General features: G+C 35.6%; 1 protein-coding gene across 6 annotated transcripts in view; it reads left to right on the forward strand.

The window, feature by feature from the left end:
* The window catches only part of AKAP9 (A-kinase anchoring protein 9), a 154,302-nt gene that overhangs the window by 111,978 nt on the left and 19,958 nt on the right, over nucleotides 1-22,366 (forward strand). For all 6 annotated transcript variants that reach the window (XM_047830631.1, XM_047830647.1, XM_047830654.1 and 3 more), the window contains 12 exons: nucleotides 3,552-3,728; nucleotides 4,357-4,461; nucleotides 9,572-9,724; nucleotides 10,078-10,257; nucleotides 11,097-12,170; nucleotides 13,533-13,673; nucleotides 14,152-14,640; nucleotides 15,309-15,372; nucleotides 15,688-15,809; nucleotides 16,391-16,582; nucleotides 16,847-17,035; nucleotides 22,107-22,251. In XM_047830631.1, coding sequence (XP_047686587.1) covers nucleotides 3,552-3,728; nucleotides 4,357-4,461; nucleotides 9,572-9,724; nucleotides 10,078-10,257; nucleotides 11,097-12,170; nucleotides 13,533-13,673; nucleotides 14,152-14,640; nucleotides 15,309-15,372; nucleotides 15,688-15,809; nucleotides 16,391-16,582; nucleotides 16,847-17,035; nucleotides 22,107-22,251 — 3,031 coding nt within the window. The remainder of the gene's footprint in view (nucleotides 1-3,551; nucleotides 3,729-4,356; nucleotides 4,462-9,571; nucleotides 9,725-10,077; nucleotides 10,258-11,096; nucleotides 12,171-13,532; nucleotides 13,674-14,151; nucleotides 14,641-15,308; nucleotides 15,373-15,687; nucleotides 15,810-16,390; nucleotides 16,583-16,846; nucleotides 17,036-22,106; nucleotides 22,252-22,366) is intronic.

The raw sequence follows: 22,366 nt of genomic DNA on the forward strand, positions 1-22,366 counted from the left end.
AAATTGTTCTTGTGAAAGTTACCATCCTCCTGGCCATGTCCACAAATCATCTCTGTCTTCATCATACGCATCCTCAGAGGCTTTCATTGCAGCCTTCTTCCTGAAACACTTCCTTCTCTTGGCTTCTGTGACATACCTACTTCATTTTGTTTCTTTCCATAGTCTTTGTTTCTCAACCCAAAATAAATGATGGAAGACCCAAAGACTTAGTCTTTGGCCCCCTTTTTCTTTCCTATTAATTTTCTCTTCCCAGGTAATTATGTGTAAATGACTGTGTGTTTATATCTCCAGCCCTGACATCTCTTTTTTTTTTTTTTTTAATGTTTGCTTATTTTTTTAAAAAAAAAATTTTTTTTTCAACGTTTTTATTTATTTTTGGGACAGAGAGAGACAGAGCATGAACGGGGGAGGGGCAGAGAGAGAGGGAGACACAGAATCGGAAACAGGCTCCAGGCTCCGAGCCATCAGCCCAGAGCCTGACGCGGGGCTCGAACTCACGGACCGCGAGATCGTGACCTGGCTGAAGTCGGACGCTTAACCGACTGCGCCACCCAGGCACCCCATGTTTGCTTATTTTTGAGAGACAGAGAGGGACAGAGCACTAGTGAGGAAGGAGCAGAGAGAGAGGGAGACACAGAACCTGAAGCAGGCTCCTGGCTCTGAGCTGTTAGCACAGAGCCCGACACAGGGCTAGAACTCACGAACTGTGAGATCATGACCTGAGCTGAAGTTAGCGCCCAACTGACTGAGCCACCCAGGTGCTCCCCTGACATCTCTTTTGAACTCTGGACTTGAATACTCAGATGCTTTACCATCTATCTCCATTTAGATGTCTCAAAATTAACATGTTTAAAAGAGAGCTCTTGATTCCTGACTAACCCCCATCAGAGAAAGACAAGAATAAAACATGTTCCTTCTTCTTTCAGTAAATATGATACTATCTTCACCTTTCTTATTGCTAAGACCTAGAGTTCATTCTTTATTCCACTTTTTTTTTCAACCCCTACTTCCAGCCCCTTGGTGAGGCATGTTGCACTACATCGTACATCTTCCTGTTCTTTCCATTTCATTCATCTCCTTAAATCCTGGCTGTCACTGTTAGCCTGGATGGTTTTGGTAGCCTCCTTACCACTCTCCCTGTTTCTCCTTTTTCATCCCAATTATCCACTTCCTCATTTAGAAACATAGTCAGAACTCTATATTTGCCAAATAAATGCTACATGAGTGAGGGAAGATTTATTGTATAAATTGCAAGGATGGCTTGTTACAGTTATATAGACATCGTGCTTGGGGTTACACCATCCTAATTTGAATCAATAGCTCTGTTATTTACCACATGTGTGACAATGGCTAACTCATTAAAACTTTCTAAAACTCATCTAGTCATTTCTAAAACAGAGATGGTGGGGTGCCTGGGTGGCTCAGTCAGTGTGCTTCCAACTCTTGATTTCAGCTCAGCTCATGATTCCAGGGTCGTGGGATCAGGCCCTGCATTGGACTTTGTGCTGAGCATGGAGCCTGCTTGGGATTCTCTCCCTCTCCCTCCCTCCCTCCCTCCCTCTCTCTCTGTCTCTCTCCCCCCCTCCCTTCCCCCACCGCCTGTCTCCTGCTTACACTCTCTCTCTCAAATTAAATACATATTATAATAGAACCCATCTCATAGGAATATTGGCCTGGTACATAGTGAACATGTAAAATTATTTTCAGAAATAGTAATAGTTAAATTTTATTTTAAAAAATCTTATAGGGGCCCCTGGGTGGCTCAGTCGGTTGAGTGTCCGACTCTTGGTTTTGGCTCAGGTCATAATACCATGACTTTGTGGGTTTGAGCCCCACATAGGGCTGGTGGTGGGGAGCCTGCTTAGGATTCCCTCTCCCTCTCTCTCTGCTTCTCCCCAACATGTGTTGTCTCTGTCTCTCTCAAAATAAATAAATTAAAAAAAAAAATTTTTTTTTTTTCAACGTTTATTTATTTTTGGGACAGAGAGAGACAGAGCATGAACGGGGGAGGGGCAGGGAGAGAGGGAGACAGAATCAGAAACAGGCTCCAGGCTCTGAGCCATCAGCCCAGAGCCCGACGCGGGGCTCGAACTCACAGACCGCGAGATCGTGACCTGGCTGAAGTCGGACGCTTAACCGACTGCGCCACCCAGGCGCCCCAAAAAAATTTTTTTTAATAGTACATAAGTATATTATTTGTTATATTTGAAAAGTGTGACCTGCCTCATTCATGAAACTTTAAGAAACTAATATGGATGTGTGTATTTGATTTTTCTCCTGGAACATTGTGATCCATTGGTTCTGTCCTTACCTTGCCAAATCTGATTCCCCAGATGCTGATTTTCTCAAGATCTAAATAATCTAACTCTTACAGTATATTGTACTATTTTGCTGCTTTGTGGTCTTTTTCCTTGACTGTACTCCAAATCTTAGCCCACCCATTATTGTTAAATTTTCTCCTCAGTGGCTTTACTATAGTCATCCTTGAACATGTAGTTATAGGTAAGTTTGCATTTCTTTTAATGTTTTGGGGAATAAGTATCGTATTTAGATAATTTCCTTAAAGTGTCTCACTGAAGTAAGGTAGAATTCCTTTTTTTTCTTACCATCACACTAATTTTTTAGCAAGCTTTCTCTCTTTACTTGATGAGAACTAATTTCATAAGCTATCTTATTAATGCTTCCTGAATCCTTCTGTCTCAGAGCCATTCTCTTAAATGGACCCACATTATCAGAATTACTTGGGGAAACTTTCGGTGTGCACAGATTCTTCTCACCACCCAGTATTCTCATGTCTGTTCTGGGCTGCTGGAATGTGTAGGCTGAAAAAGCTTCTAAGTGACTGTATTAAAGCTCCCCCATTCCCTCCCATCTCTGCGTTGTTTAGAACCATATTATTATACGTCTCAATTATAACCATTTGTGGAAAGAAAAATAGAATCCATTAAAGATTTCTTAAGATTATCTTATCTGACATAAGAGTGTAAGTCAGGGGGCACCTGGGTGGCTGAGTTGGTTAAGCGCCCGACTTTTGATTTCAGCTCACATCATGAACTCACGGGGTTTGTGAGTTCAGGCCCCGCTTTGGGCTCTGCGCTGACAGAGTGGAGCCTGGTTGGGAGTGTCTCTCTCTTCCTCTCTCTCTGCCCCTTCCCCACTTGTGCATATGCTCACTCTCTTCTCTCAAATCGATGAATAGTGTAAGTCAGCACTCTGCAAACTTGTCATCTTTATTAAGTTGTAGTGTTATTGTACCATTAGAGCTTATACTTTAACATTATTCAAAAATATAATCTTTTCTCTCCTCCTAGCTGCAGGTCTTAGTCTTAAGAGAAAGAATTTTTTGTAAAGGGTTGGTGGAGCAGTATTTCTTTTTTGTTAGTACTATTTTATCAACTCCGAGAATGTCACCATAGTTGGAGACAATAGTTGCTATCCTTATCAAAAATACTTAGCATGGCTTCTGAAAATACTTTTTGAAATGAGGACAGGTATGTTATTAGCTTGTTGAAATATTTTTAAATTACAGTTTTTGCTTATTATATGTCTAGGTTGAACAGTTAACAAATCATCTGAAAGAAAAAACAGACAAGTGCAGTGAGCTTTTGCTCTCTAAAGAGCAGCTTCAGAGGGACGTACAAGAACGGAATGAAGAAATTGAGAAACTGGAGTTCCGAGTAAGGGAACTGGAGCAAGCCTTACTCGTTAGTACAGACACTTTCCAAAAGGTATGGCATTTTCTTCAGGCTAATTTTATGAAGTGTTTTAATGTGGATTGCTCTTAGTTACCTGAACATCAGTTCCTTTAAATAAAAAATTACTAGTGACTTTTTGTTGATATTATTACAAAATATAAATATACCTTTATGTCTCCAGTGACATAACTATATCTGTTTCTTCTTACCTTCAAATGTTACTTGCATACCTTAGTCCTGAAAAAGGAAAAGTAAGTAAACCAGAGGAATTAATGATCCTTTTCATAATCAATAGGTTGTGATTCTAAAATAATAGCCAAATGAAAAAGCTGTGGACACCAGTTGAGTCTATTGCTTTATCCCAGAGTAAGAGTGAAATCTATCCCCACTATACTGCAGAAAACAAGAATGAATCAAAGAAGAGCAGGATAAGGAAGCTTGGGAAGGGGGCATATTAGGGGATAGTCTCCATTTTATCTGAGGAATGAATTTTAAGAGTGTCAAACATTCCTGTGTTCCTGCATTCAAAACTGAGGATCTGTAACTTTGATTATTCACTAATGTAGATTATCAGCTGCTAATGGCATTGCTATTTCTCCAGTTAAAATGGATAATTAGATTTAATGTCTGAAGTTTTGAGAAAATTTTTGTATATTTAAAGGTAGAGGACCCAAAGCAGTCTGGAGCTCTAGAAGCTAAAACAGAATTGTCGCTAGAAGTACAGTTGCAGGCTGAGCGAGATGCTATAGACCGAAAGGAAAAAGAGGTAAGAGGTATACTTTTAATGACAAAATGTGGCTTGAATTATTTTAAATAAGTCACCTTGAGAATGTCACTTGTACAGAGTGGGGTTTATACTGTTTAGACAGTTTCTTAGCTCGTTACCTAAATTGATCTTGAAGACAATAAGAGTTGAACAAATAGGCTGGTATGAGAAGTGTTCCACGTAGAGGGGACAAATGTAAAGGCATTGACACAGAAGAAGTTTGAAGACAAAAAGAAGGTATGAATGGAGTGAAGAGGAGACTGGAGAGAGAATTGTATTAGCACAAAAGGCAGGATCTCTCTTTTTCCCTTCTTTACTGTGAGCTTTGAAGTTTTGCTACTTTGCCGTAGGGTTTGGGGGTGGGTTGTTTGTTTTTTTTAAGTTGTATTACCCTGGGAGGTTATAGCGCTGGTTTACGATGTATAAACATGTTCTTAAAAAATTAACAATAAGGTAGTTATAGGAAAGTTCTCCTATGTTTTCCTACTCCCTCCCTTTTCAAAAAAAAAAAAAACAGAAAAAGAAAAATCTACTTTTAATACTAATTTCCAATTTCAAGCTAATTTAAATGTATTTAAATTTTTGTCTATTAGTTTTTCTAAAATATACTGTACTCTACATTATTTAGCTGTATCATAGCATTATAAATATTTAAGATTTTTTTTAAGTTACATTTTCATTTCTATATAATTTTTTCAGGATATTTAATAGATTTTAACAAATACTTATTGAATTTAAACAGTATAAATGTTAATAAGTGCTTTGGAAAATACAAGAATGAATTAGACATCAACTCAAACTCTAGCTCAGGCAACTTGTAGTTTTAGGGGCACCTGGGTGGCTCAGTTGGTTGAGCATCTGACTCTTGGTTTAAACTCAGGTCATGATCTCATGGTTTGTGAGTTTGAGCCCTATGTCAAGCTCTGCTCTGACAGCACAGAGCTTACTTGGGATTCTTTCTCTCTCCCCCTCTCTTCTGCCTCTCCCCTGCTTGCACACACACTCTCTATCTTTCTCAAAATAAATAAGTAAACATTAAAAAAATTTTTTTAAACAATAGGAATTTTTTTAAAAAAGAAAACTCATATTTTAGAGGAGGAAAAAAATCCATATAAATGATAAAAAGAAATGATCATCTCCATGAGAAGGATTATTTTCTTGGTATCAAATAATACTGACTGATGTTTATCTAAAAGGTTCTTGTTTATTTTGCTTTTTTGGTTTTTCCACAAAAAGCAGGGAACACTTGTTTATCTGTAACCACTTCTGTGTGTTCTGAAAAGAATTGGGGAGCTTGGCTGGTTCAGTTAGGGGAGTATGCAGTTCTTGATCTCAGGGTTATGAGTTCAAGCCCTATGTTGGGCATGGAGCCTACTTAAAATAAAAAAGGAAGGAAGGAAGGAGGGAAGGAAGAAAAGAAAGAAAATAATTAACATTTAAATATAAAGATTTACCTTACACTAATCAAAAAAAAATTGCTTTCTAAAAAGATAGACCTTCAAAACTGGACCCCAAAGCAGTGATAGTTGATTATGGGTAGATAATTAAGTTTACTATATTTTAATTATCTTTTGAGTGACGTTACTAACACCTTAATTTTTCGCGTAACATTACTGACACCTTAATTTTTTGAAGTGAGTATCCAATAGCAATCTACCTTTTACTCAGACTCATAGTTTATCAGAACTACAAAGAGACCTGTCAGCCAGCTTCTGTCAGCCAACTCCCAGTTTTTATAGATGAGATGGAGCCAGACAAGTTGAGTTAGTGAAGGGTTAAAATGATAGCTCATCCTGGTGGACTAGTTTTTAATCACAGCAACAAGTACTCTGTCAGAACCCACTTGTCTGTAACTGAAGACTGAAAGAGAGGAACATAGAATTAAAACCTAAATCTTTTAATGAAAATCACTTCTTAAATACTCTCTCCTATACTAGGCAAATATCTGATGGAGTATAAACATAAGATGTCTATATGCGTCATCATATTTTTAGATATTTTCCATTCTTATAGGCTTATAAGAATGCTTATATATTTGTATAAAACTTTTTTTTTCAGTTTATTGTATGTTTAGAAATGCAGAATGAATAGAGCAGAAACTGTAAAGATAGTTTAAGGATGATGAGAGAAGGCAAATAATGTGGGGAGAAATGGAAGAGTTTCTTTAAAAAAAAGATGCCTTCAGTAGGTTTTAACTGTCTATATAAAGCTAATAAGATATAGCTTACAGATGGCAGTAATAAAAAGTAATGGTTAACTTTGTTGAGGTCTGTGCTAGAAAGTGGTATTTTAAATGCCTATGCCATTAATCCTTACACTCTCCCCCTCAGGGAGAGTATAGCCTAGCACTAGACCGGCTCTAGTGTTATCTCCATTTTACAGATGAGTAAACTGAGTCTTTACGAGAGTTTAAGTAAGTTGCTCATGGTCACACACTAAGCAGTTGAGGAAGAATTCCTCCTGGATTTCTCTGGTTCTGGAGTCCTGTGATATTGTACTGCCAAAGAATTGGGGAATAAACATTCCTTGTTAGTGAGAAGTATTAAAGACTGCCACAGAACATCTATTGGGCTCTTAACACGTGTTGACTACCACTCTCCCAATTGTAAAACCAGCACCAGATTTCAAAGAATCTACTGTCTAAGAAGTCGTATACACATTTGAAAGCGATTGAGAAGACTCGAAAAGAAAACACAAATAGTTGCAAATTTATTTGATCCAAACTACCTAGATAACATTTGGTAGCTAAATTAAACAAGATTAAAACAAATAACCACCATTCTATTTTTAAAGCTTAATAATATTCTTGTGGTTTTTGGTTGTAATAGACTCAGTAACAGGACAGCCTGGAAATGACACTGGCTGAATAGGAGGAAAGAATCATACAGTGTCCTCTTTGGGAATTGAAGTCTCTATTGTGGTGACTCAAGTTCAGCTGCTTCTAACAGAAATGTTAGTGCTTTAAACCAGTGCTTTTCAAACTTTAATGTGCATATGAATCCCCTGGGAATCTTGTTAAAATGAAGATTTTGAATCAGTAGGTCTGGGATAGGGTTTCAGAATCTGTTCATCTAACATGTTCCCAGGTGATGCCAATTCTGCTGCTCTAGGGACCACACTTTGGCAAGACTTTAGATCAAATTTAGAATTTGACCATAAACTGATAGATCAAAAAAGAAAGTAAAACAAAACAAATGAACAAACAAAAAACCAAACATGCTCTAAATACAGAGAACAAACTGGTGGTTGACAGAGGGTGGGTTGGGGGAGATGGGTGACGATGATTAAGAGGTACCCCCCTAAAACAAATGGCATTTGAGGTGGAGCATCGGTTTTGAACTTCAATGTCTATGTATATATTAAAGTAGTACTTTTTCATCAAAAGCAGTTGTGGAAGATAGGGATTGGTATAAGTACTATTACATTAGATAACTTTGAAGAAGATATAATCACCATAGTTTTCACCAGTCTAACCTGATAATTATATATGCACAACTACTAAATGTATTTAAGGTGTGTCTTCTGAGTCTAATGCCAGTGTACAGAAAATAATTTAAGTGTAAGTTTTGGGCATTCGTTATTAGAAGCAGGATAAGTGATAGTTAAGAACGTAAGGCTCCACAGGTAAACTTCTCAGGTTCAAAAGCTAGAGCCTGTGACCTAAGGGCAAGGTACCTTGCTTTCAGTGACTCCATTCCTCATCTCTGAAATGGGAATAATTTGGATTATTAATTAAAGATTTCATAAGATTATTACAGACTTTAAAAAAATAATATATATAAAGCACCTTATGCAGCGCCTGGCAATAAAGTGTCTATAAATGATGGCTATTATTAGTGTCAGTACTATTTCTGTTAATGAACTATTAGGCTAAATGATTTTGAAGGGCTTTGCCTTGCTTAGTGCTAAGACATGATTCTGATTACATATCTGGGTGTAAGCAGCATATGGTTCCTTTCAAGTTCTAAGGCAATAAATGATTTATAGGCTGCTCTCTGAGCCAGCTCCACTGAATAATGTTGCTCCTGCATTTTACGTTGCTTGTAATGCAGCAATTTGATCATCAGGTAAATACATTCTTGGAAATCCATTCATTATTTATTAAGTACCTACAAAGTACTGTGCCAAATGATGATTCCTTAATCAAACCCAACTTTTAAAATGATAGCTAGCACTTAAAACTTGTCATTAGTTTCAGTCTCTTTATAACCATTAAAGAGCAATTGCTTTACTGTTAATAGTAATTTATGCTCAGAAAAGAGCTAAATTTTTCTTGTCCTACACATAGGAACTCTCTAATTTTCTCCTAAAATGGTATTAATAACTCACTGTTTAAGTTTCTGTATTTCAGACGTAAGGATCTCACAGCCTTAGTGTCTACCTTTACTTTCTCCTACATAAACAAGGCACATGGCAGCCAGACCTTTCATTCGGTTAAGTATTAATATGGACTAATTTGAGCTAGTCTCACTTGGTAGCTAAAACAACTGACCAAATCCTGCAGCTTTTTGAACTTTTTGATAGCAATTAAATTTAACATGAAATAAGATTTAAAATGCAGGCCCTTTCCCTTCCTCCCATGACTCTTTTCTGCTATATCAGAGGGTATTTTAGGTAAGAAATGGCTCCTTGTATCTTTGCTCTGAAGGGCTCCTCTTTGCTTTGGGTAGGATGATTTAAGGGTGGTGATCAGTTTGAAATACATAGAAACCACACAGTTACATCTGGCTTAGCGAAACCCCTTTATTCTCATCGCTCGTATCTCTTAAACACTTAATTATGTTTTATACAGCTACTGCAGCACTCTTTCTCTCTTGACAAATAAACATTTGTAAACAGGTTGTCAGGAGCACCTGGGTGGCTCAGTTGGTTAAGTGTACTACTTCAGCTCAGGTCATGATCTCGTGGTTTGTGAGTTCGAGCCCTGCGTTGGGCTCTGTGCTGGCAGCTTGGAGCCTGGGGCCTGCTTCGGATTCTGTGTGTCTCTCTCTCTGCCCCTCTCCTGCTCATGCTCTCTCTCTCTGTCTCAAAAGTAAATAAAACATTAAAAAAAATTAAAAATAAACAGGTTTTCATTTTATCTTTCCTTTCGATAATTTTGGTATCAAAGATAACAAACTTAGAAGAACAATTAGAGCAGTTTAGAGAAGAACTGGAAAATAAGAATGAAGAAGTTCAGCAACTACATATGCAATTAGAAATACAGAAAAAGGAATCTACTACCCGCCTCCAAGAACTTGAACAAGAAAACAAATTATTTAAGGTAATTAAGAAAAACTTTGCTTACAAATAATTCATAATTTTTGTCTTAGTATCAAACATTTGCTGGATCCAGCTGCTAAATAATACTTAACAAAGGAATATTACCTGCAAATGGATTTGCATGCAACTTATTTTCCACCCAACATAAACATTTGACTGCATCATGAGAGAAAAAATTCTTAGAACTGTTATCAAAATATTTTAAGAATTATTCACTTACAATTACTGTATGTTATCTGATTTTGTTTATTTGTACATTTGGGTGCTTTATCTTTTGTAAGATTCAATTGAAACAATATTCAGAAAATGGCATATAGTGATCTGTCTAACTGGGATGGTTATTTTTGTTCCTAGGATGAAATGGAGAAACTGGGATTTGCCATGAAGGAATCTGATGCTATCTCTACTCAGGACCAACATGTGTTGCTTGGAAAATTGGCTCAAATAATGCAGGAAAAAGAAATAGAAATTGAGCAATTAAATGAGCAAATTACAAAACTTCAGCATCAACTTAAAATTACAACAGATAATAAGGTAAACAAATTTAAAATTACTACATGAAATTAAGCTACAATTGTAGGGGCAAATGGTTATTTTTCAGCTTCTCTTTGAATATAAACACTGAATAAACCTTAATTCTCTTTTACCCATTTACTTTATTAAGACACATTGGTTTCGGGTGTCTGGGGAGCTCAGTCAGTTAAGCATCCAACTTCAGCTCTTGTCTTGGTCTCAAGGCTTGTGAGTTTGAGCCCCACGTCAGGCTCTGGGCTGACAGCTCAGAGCCTGGAGCCTGCTTCAGATTCTGTGTCTCCGGCTCTCTCTGCCCCTCTGCTGCTTGCACATTTGCTCTCTTTGTCAAAAATAAAAACACATAAAAATTTAAAAAAAAAAAGCGACTCCTTGGCTTCATAAGCTATGTGTATTTTTTTTATCCTCTCCTAATATTGTCAAAGATTTTTGGTGTTTTCCAGAGAGTCTCTGGTGACTCAGATTTCATCATATCATTCTAACCAAATCTAATAAAAATTCTTCTATTTGATATGAATTAAATCTTCTGGAGACCATTTTTATTTTAATACTTCATTCTTTTCAAGTAGAATGCATTGATGTTAACTATTTTACTCACAGGAAATCAGCTACTAAAGTGTAAATCACTTTATATTTAATAGAACTTTCTGAGCAAAGTTCAAAATAAGGTCATTGTTTGATCTGATGAGGACTCTTGGTCTATATTAAAGTTAATCTATTATGTCTGAGAAGTAAATTGTGTGAGATCAACACTTTCAGTTCCTGCCCTTAAAATAAAAAATAAAATTCCCAAAATATAAATAATGTATTTATTATGTCTGTTACCTGTTTTTCATTAACAGGTTATTGAAGAAAAAAATGAACTGATAAGGGATCTTGAAACCCAAATAGAATGTTTGATGAGTGACCAAGAACGTGTGAAGAAAAATAGAGAAGAAGAAATTGAGCAGCTCAATGAAGTGATTGAAAAACTTCAACAGGAATTGGCGTTAATTGAACAGAAGACATCAGTGGATGCTACTTCTTTTCCAGAAGAAGCAGACAGTTTAAAACATCAATTGGATATGGTAATAGCTGAAAAACTGGCTTTGGAACAGCAAGTAGAAACCACTAATGAAGAAATGGCCTTTACAAAAAATGTACTTGAAGAAACTAATTTAAAAATGAATCAGCTAACTCAAGAATTATGCAGCTTAAAGAGAGAACGTGAAAATATGGAAGAAATCCAAAGTGTACCAGAGAAAAGCATTAACATGGCCATAGATGATCTGAGCAAAACCAAACCTGAACTGGAAGTAGTCCTTTCTGAGAATGCTCTTAAACCCCTAGAAAATCAGACTTACTTCACATCTTTTGAAGAAAACAGCAAAGGTTCCATTAGCAGTTTGCAATCAAAGGTGCTACAACTTGAGGGCACTGTGAGTGCAAAGGACTTAGAACTCACCCAGTGTTATAAACAAATAAAGGACATGCAAGAGCAAGGCCAGTCCGAAACAGAGATGCTGAAAAGGAAGATTGTAAACCTACAGAATGTGCTTGAAGAAAAAGTTGCTGCTGCTCTTGTGAGTCAAGTCCAACTTGAAGCAGTTAAGGAATATGCAAAATTCTGTCAAGATAAACAACCAGTTTCATCAGAACTTGAAAGAACACATGCACAGAATTTAAATCAAGTTACAGATAATGAGATGGAGTCAAATGTATTAGCATTAACCTTGAGAATATCAGAATTAGAAAGCCAGGTGGTTGAAATGCAGACTAGTTTGATTTTAGAAAAAAAACAGGTAGAAATTGTAGAGAAAAATGCTTTGGAAAAAGAAAAGAGGCTACTAGAACTACAGAAGTTATTGGAGGAGGAGAAAAAACAGGGAGGTAAAGAAAGGAAAAGAAGCCCTGAAGGAAACTTTGAAGTTCTCAAGGTTAGTTTGTACTTAATTTTTTTCACTTAAATACCCTAAGAAATTCTCTTTTTTTTGTTCCATAAGCTTGATTGCTAATTTACTAAATTAAATATGGTGTTCTTTATATCTAGCAATTCATATATAAAGGGCTTTTATAAAAATACTACTTTTCTGTATACTCCCATTATCACTAAAATAATGGAAAAATCGATATTTTGTGGTCTTCAAATCATGTTATTTCACTAGCATACTCATTAAGTAGAGCAGTCAGAAGAAGGTGAGAGATGTTTTAGAAATGATAAGTTTAGCAAATGTCCTTTGGAATTTGGGTTTTTTTCCTGTTCCATCTAATATGCGTGTTTTGTGATCATTTTAAGTAATGGAAAATGATAAAATATGTTAATATTCCACTGAATTAACATATCAGTAAGAAGTCATTAGCTTTTGCAGACTTTTATAGCTGGTAATAGATTCTTTCCTTTCTTAGGAATAATTTGTATTTCACCCTTGTAAGTCTGCTTATGTAACAATCTGAAATTGCATTTATTTCTTAGCATAGGACAGATATAGAAGGACTTTAATTTTCACAACCTCACTTTATATATTTATAATATTGAGTACTAAATATGCAGTCTTATATGAATACCAAGAGGTTAACTGATGTATCTAGATTCTATTAATATATAATTTGTTTTACAAAGGATGATAATTCTGGGGTGCCTAGGTGGTTCAGTCAGTTAAGCATCTGACTCTTGATTTTGGCTCAGGTCATGATCTCACAGTTCATGAGATCAAGCCCCGTGTCAGGCTCTGTGCTGACAGTGCAGAACCTGCTTGGGATTCTCTGTCTCACCCTGTTCCTTGCTTGCATGTGCACACTCTCTCAAAATAAACAAATACACATTAAAAAACAAAAACAAAGGATGATAACTCTTTCCATTTACTAGGCTTTTTTCTCTTCCCCAGAACTATAACTGATTGTAGTCATTTTAAAATAGTAATGTGACTTTCCATGTATATAAAACGTGTAAGAAGTATCTTAGTAAGACTTGGCATTTTTTGAGGAAAGTGATATAAATACGAAAGTTTTTGAATGGTAACAGTATTTCATTAATAATTTATAAATAGGGTACATACTAACATGAAGTACCTTTCATTCCTAGAAAATAACTTTTTTCTTACTGTCTCCAGAACATAAAGTGATCGTTCTAAAAAAGTTTTCCTGTTTGTTGAAAGAGCATGAATCATTTATTTCTACACCGTTTTATTGGATAGGCAGTCATTCCTGAAAAAGCTTCATTAGAATGTATAGGTACCTTGAAATTGGCTGTATTTTTTTTGTAAATAACATGTTTCTAAATGTTTTCCACTATCATTCAGACAACTACTGAGCTAATGCATACCAGTGAAGAAAGTGGATTTTTTGGTCAACTTGAGGCTCTTAGAGCTGAATCGTCAGCAACTAAAGAAGAACTTGCCAATTATAAAGAGAAAGCAGAAAAGCTTCAAGAAGAGCTTTTGGTAAAATAAGTAACATACTTTCTAATTCACTTACTTTTACATAATCTTAATTTCATTTCAAAGTATATTCTCTTCTATAAACCCAAACCAAATTTATAACTTAAAAGCTGGAAACAAATCTTTTATGGCTTTGGTTAAAAGTTATTACAAATTTCTTTACTACTATCTTCTTGCTTAATTTTCCTGGAATATTTTTTAGCAAGATGCTTTTAGTCTCTAGTCTCTTAATGAACAAGTAGATAGACAGATGTTAAAGAGAACTCTTATCCCATGAAAACCAAAAAGATGAGGCTGATAAAATAATTTCATTTCTAAGGTCATCTATGATTTTACATATAATGCAAATATATATATGGAATCTAGGAGTGTTTCTGAAAAACTTTTCCTATTATTCTAAGGAAAATGAATATCCTCTCTACCTTAAATTCTACATTTAATATTTTTAAATGAATGTTCTGTTCTGTTCATTATGTTTTAGATAAAAGAAACAAGTATGGCATCTCTCCAGAAAGATTTAAGCCAAGTCAGGAATCAGCTCATAGAAGCAGAAGAGAAATTATCCTACTTCTTAGAAAAAGAAGATAAAACTGAGTTACAGGAAAACAGAAAAGTCTGCATATTAGAGGCACTTCCTAATAAAGTGGGTAAAAGTTTGGCATCCCAGACAGAGGGGACTCTCAAGGTCAATAGCAGCAGTCAGACTCCACAAATTCTTGTCAGAAATGCAGGAATCCAAGTTGATTTACAGAGTGAATGTTCATCAGAAGAAGTCACTGAAATAATCAGTCAGTTTACTGAAAAAATTGAGCAGATGCAAGAATTACATGCTGCTGAAATTTTGGATATGGAATCCAGACATATTTCAGAAACTGAAACCTTAAAGAGGGAGCACTATGTTGCAGTTCAGTTACTGACAGAAGAATGTGGTACCTTGAAGGCAGTGATACAGTGTCTGAAATCGAAGGAGGTATTTGGTTTTCATAATACATGTTTTTTCAACATTCTGTGTGTGGTTCCCCCCCCCCCAAAATTCTTTGTTTTTAAGAGAGAAAGAAATTTGGGGTAGCCTCTTCCTTGTGATAAGATTATAGATCTAAATCTTCTTTACCTCGTGTATTCCAATAATAATTTCCTACCAAGTTCCTCTGCAAATTTGGAATGTGATAATATCATTCGTTAATTCATGAATGTTTGCGATGGTAATATCCATTAAAAAAATTGAAGACTGGGGCGCCTGGGTGGCGCAGTCGGTTGAGCGTCCGACTTCAGCCAGGTCACGATCCCACAGTCTGTGAGTTCAAGCCCCGCGTCGGGCTCTGGGCTGATGGCTCAGAGCCTGGAGCCTGTTTCCGATTCTGTGTCTCCCTCTCTCTCTGCCCCTCCCCCGTTCATGCTCTGTCTCTCTCTGTCCCAAAAATAAATAAACGTTGAAAAAAAAAATTAAAAAAAAAAAATTGAAGACTTATAAACCATGGATAGTTCCACTTAACTGTGAAAGATGTGACAGATTTAATTGAGTTTTTCGCTTGTTTTTTGTTCTTTGACAGCATTACAAAAGAACAAAACTATTGAGTTCCTATTTCTATTTTTATTAAGGCCAAAAATGTTATGTATTCTTTTGTTTTCTCTAATTAGGGATCCTCACTTCCCGAATTAACACATTCTGATGCTTACCAAACTAGAGAAATATGTTCCAGTGGTAAGTTACATAAATTTCTGACATTTTTGTAGTACTTATTTAAAAAGTGTTTGTTTTGAGGCGCCTGGGTGGCTCAGTCAGTTGAGCGTACAACTTCAGCTCAGGTCATGATCTCACAGTTCATGAGTTCAAGCCCTGCGTCAGGCTCTATGCTGACAGCTCAGAGCCTGGAGCCTGCTTTGGATTCTGTATCTCCCTCTCACTCGGCCCTCCCATTCACACTCTGTCTCAAAAACAAACATTTAAAAAAGATTTTTTTTTAATAAATAATAATTGTTTCTTTTCAATAGTCAATTGTTGTTTTCTTTATTTTAGATTCTGGATCAGACTGGGGTCAAGGAATTTATCTTACACAAAGTCAGGGATTTGACACAGCATCAGAAGACAGAGGAGATGAAGGCGAAAGTTCAACAGATTCATTTCCAAAAAAAATAAAGGTACTGAAAGACAGCTGTCTTTTAGTGAAACTTAGCCAGTCTGATTTCTGTATTGAACATAGCAGTTTATTAGAACATAGTAAGTTTCTCTCTGAAGAGAGAATTGCATAGCTAGAAGGAATCTTGGGGATCTATATAGGTTTATCCTATATTTTACAGATAATAAAGTATAATATATGTAATAATTATTTGCATAAAGAGATAAAGAGTTAAATTTTTTTTTAATTCCTGTTACTTTTGAATGCCAAAATTATTAAAGCAATCTCAAGGACTAGAATTTATCTCCTACATAATTCTTTTGACCAAATTAGTGGCTGATCATTAAATCCAAGAAGAGTGCATTAGATAAATAGAAGGAACTTACAGATAAGAGCAACCCAAAAGACAGTGTCTTCTGGGATTGGCTTACTCCTCCATTAGAAGAAGGCAGTCAGTAATGGTAGCCTGGTATGTCCTTTCTGCAGTGACTCTTCTAAGTCAGGCTAACTTGATAAAGGTATCTTGCTTAAAATTTAGTTCTGTTTGTATGTCTGTTTTTGAACAAGTCGTCATAATTCTAGCCTTTGGGTTTTGATTTGTAGGGATTACTAAGAGCTGTCCATAATGAAGGCATGCAGGTGCTCTCCCTCACCGAGTCTCCCTACAGTGATGGAGAGGACCATTCTGTTCAGCAAGTTTCAGAATCTTGGCTAGAAGAAAGAAGAGCTTACCTCAGTACAGTTTCAGCTCTTAAGGACTTAATTACCAAAATACAAGTGCAAAGAGATGCCGAGGTACTCAATACTATGCATCTTAACAGTTTTATATGCCCTTTATTAATAGTAAGGCACTTTATAATTTAAATTATTGTCTTTTATGATGTATTTTCACATGAATTACTATGTATTATTTAAATGCCACAAGCCATACTCTTGAAAGTAAATCTATATACTTTTTGGCCTCTAACATTTAATTTGGTTAGTAAATAAATATCATTTTTAGACTTTTTATAAGCCTACTTATTTGAAAATTAACTTTTGTTTTTTATTCTTTGTTAGGTTTACAATGGTTCCCAATCTCATGAGAGTTTCCCAGACTGGCGAGGTGAACTTCTGCTTGCTCTTCAGCAAGTTTTCTTAAAGGAGCGCGGTGTTTTACTAGCTGCATTTCAGACTGAGCTGACAGCTCTAGGTACCAGAGATGCAGTTGGATTATTGAACTGTTTGGAACAGAGAATACAAGAACAGGTATCAAAATAAAATGTTGAAACAAAGAGTGCTTTTTAATAGTAGTAAGAAAATGAGTTATTGATTACTTTTGGAGAAGGTCTCAAAGTTAAAATTTTAATAGGAGCCACTAAGACTATTCGGAGAAAAATTATTACCTTAAATGTTTTATCTCATTTTAGAAATAAGACTGAAAATTAATGAGCTGCTCACCCAACTTAGGGAGTTAGAAAACAGCAACAGAATAAGCCCAAAGAAAGTAGAAGTAAGATATGGTCAGTTCTCACTGTCTGCAGTAGTTAGATTCTGCAAAGTTGTTGAGCGTGCTGAGCCATTGCTACTAGGGGAATACTGCAGGCAGGTTCCTGTGAGCCCCTGGTTGTGACATTTGCCAAGACACCTTATTTATATGTATTGCTGATTCATTAACCTTGAATCCATGGCCCGTAGCACTATATAACTCCTGCCTACAAGCAGCTTATCACTTGTATTCTCTGCATAAAATACCGCCTTCTTGTGCTTAGGAACACTAGATAGTCCTTCATCATTGTGCTTGGGGACCATTCTAAACAGCAAAATCACCATTAAAAAGCACAGAAATGCAAAAGAACACAGCACTGAATAGATGGCAGGAAGGACACTTGTTTGCAGTTTAAGAGATAAAAAAAAACATCAGAATGTCACCTAGTGCACCTTCAGCTCAGAACATGCACAGCTGGCAGATTAAATGTTTTGCCACCCTTTGCATGTTTAAAAATGATTGTTGAAGCAATGCTAGTATTAATTCTGGGTTACAGATAAGTTTTGGTGAATAGGCAGATTTGTGGATACATAATCCACAAATGAGGCTCAACTGTAATAAAGAAAAATGAAGTTAGTGAAATACATACACCGGTATAATAGAGAAGATAGAAACTTTAAAAGTTTGTTCTTTGAAAGGCTAATAAGATAGAAACTTTTTTTGGAGAATTGGTTAAGGAAAAAGGTAAAAGCACACTTTAATAAAAAGCATACTTTTATAAAAGGTAAAAGCACACTTCTATAAAATGTGATCATAACTAAAAATAACAGAGATATAAAATAATAGAATATTATGGATAATTTTACATCAATTCAAAGCTGTGGGACAAATACATTTTCTAGAAAAATAATCACTTCCCAGAATTCATTCAGGATGAAAAGAAAACCTGAAAATACCTATAGCTAGTAATAAATAAATAAATAAATAGATAGATAGATAGATAGTTAAAAAAACTCTTAAAATACTTAGTGCCCAGGTCTTAAATTTTTAACTACATTCTCCATTAAAAGGAACTAGGACTTCTTGGAGAAATGTCTGATTCCAGGGCTGGAGCAGGGAAAGTACAAGATGAACCTAGAATATCTTGTTTTACTGACAAGGAGTTGCTCGAAGAATGAAGGAGAGATGTCAAAAGATCACAGAAGCCAGCTTGAAGGAGTTCCCAATGTCCACATTCAGGACAATTAGAACATCAAACTAAGTAATGATAGCAACAGATTATAAACCAAAGATTAAAATAAGAATGCATGAATTCATACTGGTATACATAAATGAATAAAAATTCTTTCTTGTAGAATGCCAACTAGTATGTAGAAGAAATGATGAAGTTAATAAAGTACCTTTTATTAAAAAGTAAGAACTCAAGTAATAATCGGCAATGGGTCCTAAAGCTAGTGTGAAAGTGTTTGATTAGAAAAGTATGTCTACATGGTCTCAGAGTAAATCCCAGGAAATCTTTTTTAATTATAAAAAGAAAAGTAATAACTGTATAGTAGCGAGACCTTGCAGATACCACCTTAACCAAGTGATCAGAATTAATATCATCAGTAACAGAACAAACCAGACATCATGTGCTTCTTGATACAAAGTACACTACCTCACTTTTGTGCTGAACTAAAATCTACTCATAGAGATATATTAGACCAAAACAAATTGAGGCCACAATACATCTATTAGAATGGCCAAAATAAAAATTAGCAAAAGTACCAAGTGCTGGTGAGGATGCAGAGAAATTGCATCCCTCATACATTGCTAGTAGGAACATAAAATGGGAGAGTCAACTGTGGAAAATGATTTAGCAGTTTCTTATAAAGTTAGATATACAATTACTATATGACCTAGAAGTCACACTTGTGGTATTTATCAGATGGTAATGAAAACGAATGTCTCTGTAAAAATCTATACAGGAATATTTCTAACAGATTTATTTGTATACCCCCAAACTGGACACAGCCCAATGTCCTTTGACAGGTAAATGGATGAACAAATTACAGCACATCCATATAATGAAATACTACTTAGCAATTAAAAAAGACCAAACTAAGGATACCCTAAACCTCCTATATGTTACATAATACTTGGATTGACAAAATTATAGTGATAGTGAAGAGATCAGTGGTTATCAGGGGTTAGGGTTGGGGAGAGGATACACCTAGATATATACAGGGAGAGTGATAGAGCAAATGTGGTTTACATTTAGAGAATTTGGAAGAAGGCTATATGGGGATTCCTGTACAATATTTGGAGTTTTTCTGTAGGTCTGAAATTATATCAAAATATGAAATAAAAATAAAAACCTACCCAGAAGAATTATACCCAGCTCAAAAAAAAAAAAATCTTTTTTTTTTTTTTTACAGGTTTTATAGGTGAAGTCTAGCATACGTTCAAGTAATAGCTAATTCCAGTCTTAATCATATGCTTCCCATTGTTGGATGACTGGGGCAATGCCCTGTCTTTTTGTTAAGAAGCAAATGTAACCCTATTGGGAAAATCAGACAAAGAATAATACAAGAAAGAAAACTTACAGGCCTGTTTATCCATGAACGTAGATGCAGAAATCCTAAACAAAATATTAAGCCAAATCCACCATTGTATATTTTTTAGAGACACAGTCACCTTATACTTATCCAGGAATGCAAAGGTAGCATACCATTAAAAATAACTCATGTGACTCATTAACAGTTAAAGAGAAAATAAAACTAGTGATCATTTCAAGAGATACAGCAAGTTAAATAAATAAAATGAAGAATTTTATACTTTAAAACAAATAAGCTAAAAACAAAAAGAAATTTCTTGAACTACATAGGGTCTATTTAATAAACACAACCACCATTATACCTATAGTTAAATGTTAAATGTTTAAATTTTTTTTTTTTTTTTTAACGTTTATTTATTTTTGGGACAGAGAGAGACAGAGCATGAACGGGGGAGGGGCAGAGAGAGAGGGAGACACAGAACCGGAAACAGGCTCCAGGCTCTGAGCCATCAGCCCAGAGCCCGACGCGGGGCTCGAACTCCTGGACCGCGAGATCGTGACCTGGCTGAAGTCGGACGCTCAACCGACTGCGCCACCCAGGCGCCCCTAAATGTTAAATGTTTAAAATACAGTTGAATGTATTTAACTATAGTTAAAAATACAGTTAACTTCATGGGCGCCTGGGTGGTTCAGTTGGTTAAGCATCCAACTTCGGCTCAGGTCATGATCTCACAGTTTGTGGGTTCAAGCCCTGCATCGGGCTCTGTGCTGACAGCTCAGAGCCTGGAACCTGCTTTGGATTCGGTGTCTCCCTCTCTCTCTCTTCCTCACCCGTTAGTGCTCCCTCTCTCTCAAAAATAAATAAACATTAAAAAATTTTTCTTTAAATACTGTTAACTTCAGTAGCTTGTTCAACCTTGTCCTAAAGATTTAGCTAACAAAGCAAAGCAATAAAAATAAGAATTAGGGATGAGAAGACCTATCATCCATACGAATGGATGTTTTCTATGTTCATCCATATAGAAAACAAAAAAGGACCTATACACATGGTATTTTAGAATTGATAAGAAAGTTTGGTAATGTTGCTGGATATAAGATCAAGATGGAAAAATCTGATTTCTTGGGGCACCTAGGTGGCCCAGTTAGTTAAGCGTCTAACTCTTGATTTTGGCTCAGGTCATGATCTCACTGTTCGTGAGATTGAGCCCCACATTGGGCTCTACGCTGACAGTGCTGATCCTGCTTGGGATTCTCTCTCTCCCACTTTTTCTGCCCCTCCCCTGTTCATGCGGTCTCTCTAAATATTTTTTTAAATATTTTAATAAGTTTTATTTTTAATCTGATTTCTTAACATCAAAATGTAACTTTAAAAATAATTGTTTCTATAGCCTTGTAAACAAATTTCTAAAAATATACAAACTACCAAAATTTACTCAGAAAAAAATAGAAAATCTGAATAGACCCATTACAAAGAGTTAAATTAGTAATTTTTAAATTTCTCACAAAGAAAAGCCTGTGATGGATCAGATGGCTTCACTGGTGAATTCTACCAAGCATTTTAAGAATTAATACCAATCCTTCCCAACCCATTCTGTGAGGCCAGTATTTCTCTGATTCTTAAACCAGGCAAAGGCATCATAAGAAAAGGAAACTAAAGACCAGATATCCAATGAGAATAAACCACCACTGGAAAAATGAACGAATGATACAAATATGTGCAAACAAAAAAGTAATAAGTATATGAAAAGAAGTTCAAATAAAATGTACTGTATTATTCATACTATGAAATACTATTTAACGTTGAGAATGATTGTGAAATAGAGCTATATGTGTTATTCCGGATAGTTCAACATGAAAATCTCTTAATTTCATTAAGTGAAAATACCATATGATGTTATTTAGATAGTAGTACTGTAGAACAGTACTGTATACTATTTAGGGTGTGTGTATATAACATAATATGCAGAGTGCATGAAAATAAGACTAGACTTCAAATTTGATGATTTCTCAAGCAGGTGGTACAGAGGAGGTGTTTGGGGAGTTATACATAGAGGGGCTTCAGCTATATAAGTGCTATTTCTTAGGCTGTGTACATGGGTGTTTATTATATTTGTGTTTTGTTGTATGTTTAAAGAATTTCAAAATAAATGTAAAGATTAATAATTAAAAAGTAAATCCTAATGAGTAGGAAGTGAAAATTAGCATCTTACCAGAATTTTAGCATGTGTGTTTCATTTTTTTCCAGAGTTCCTGGTTGTTAATTTTATTCTTCTTACAACTCTCTTCACTTGCTTTTTTATTTTGCATTATTACAGAATGTTGAATATCAAGCAGCTATGGAATGCCTCCAGAAAGCAGATAGAAGGAGTTTGTTATCTGAAATTCAAGCACTGCATGCTCAACTGAATGGTCTGAAAATGACTCTGAAAAGAGAACAAGAAAGCGATCAACCAAGCCAAGGTATGCTGTTTGTCCAGCTCACGTGGTAACAACAAATAGGTGGAAATATTTCACTTTGTTTCCCCTCTTTGTATTCATTTAAAACACATTTCCTTTCAGTCACATTTTCTTCTCA

This window comes from Prionailurus viverrinus, chromosome A2 (assembly GCF_022837055.1).
Source record: "Prionailurus viverrinus isolate Anna chromosome A2, UM_Priviv_1.0, whole genome shotgun sequence".
NCBI lineage: Eukaryota > Metazoa > Chordata > Mammalia > Carnivora > Felidae > Prionailurus > Prionailurus viverrinus.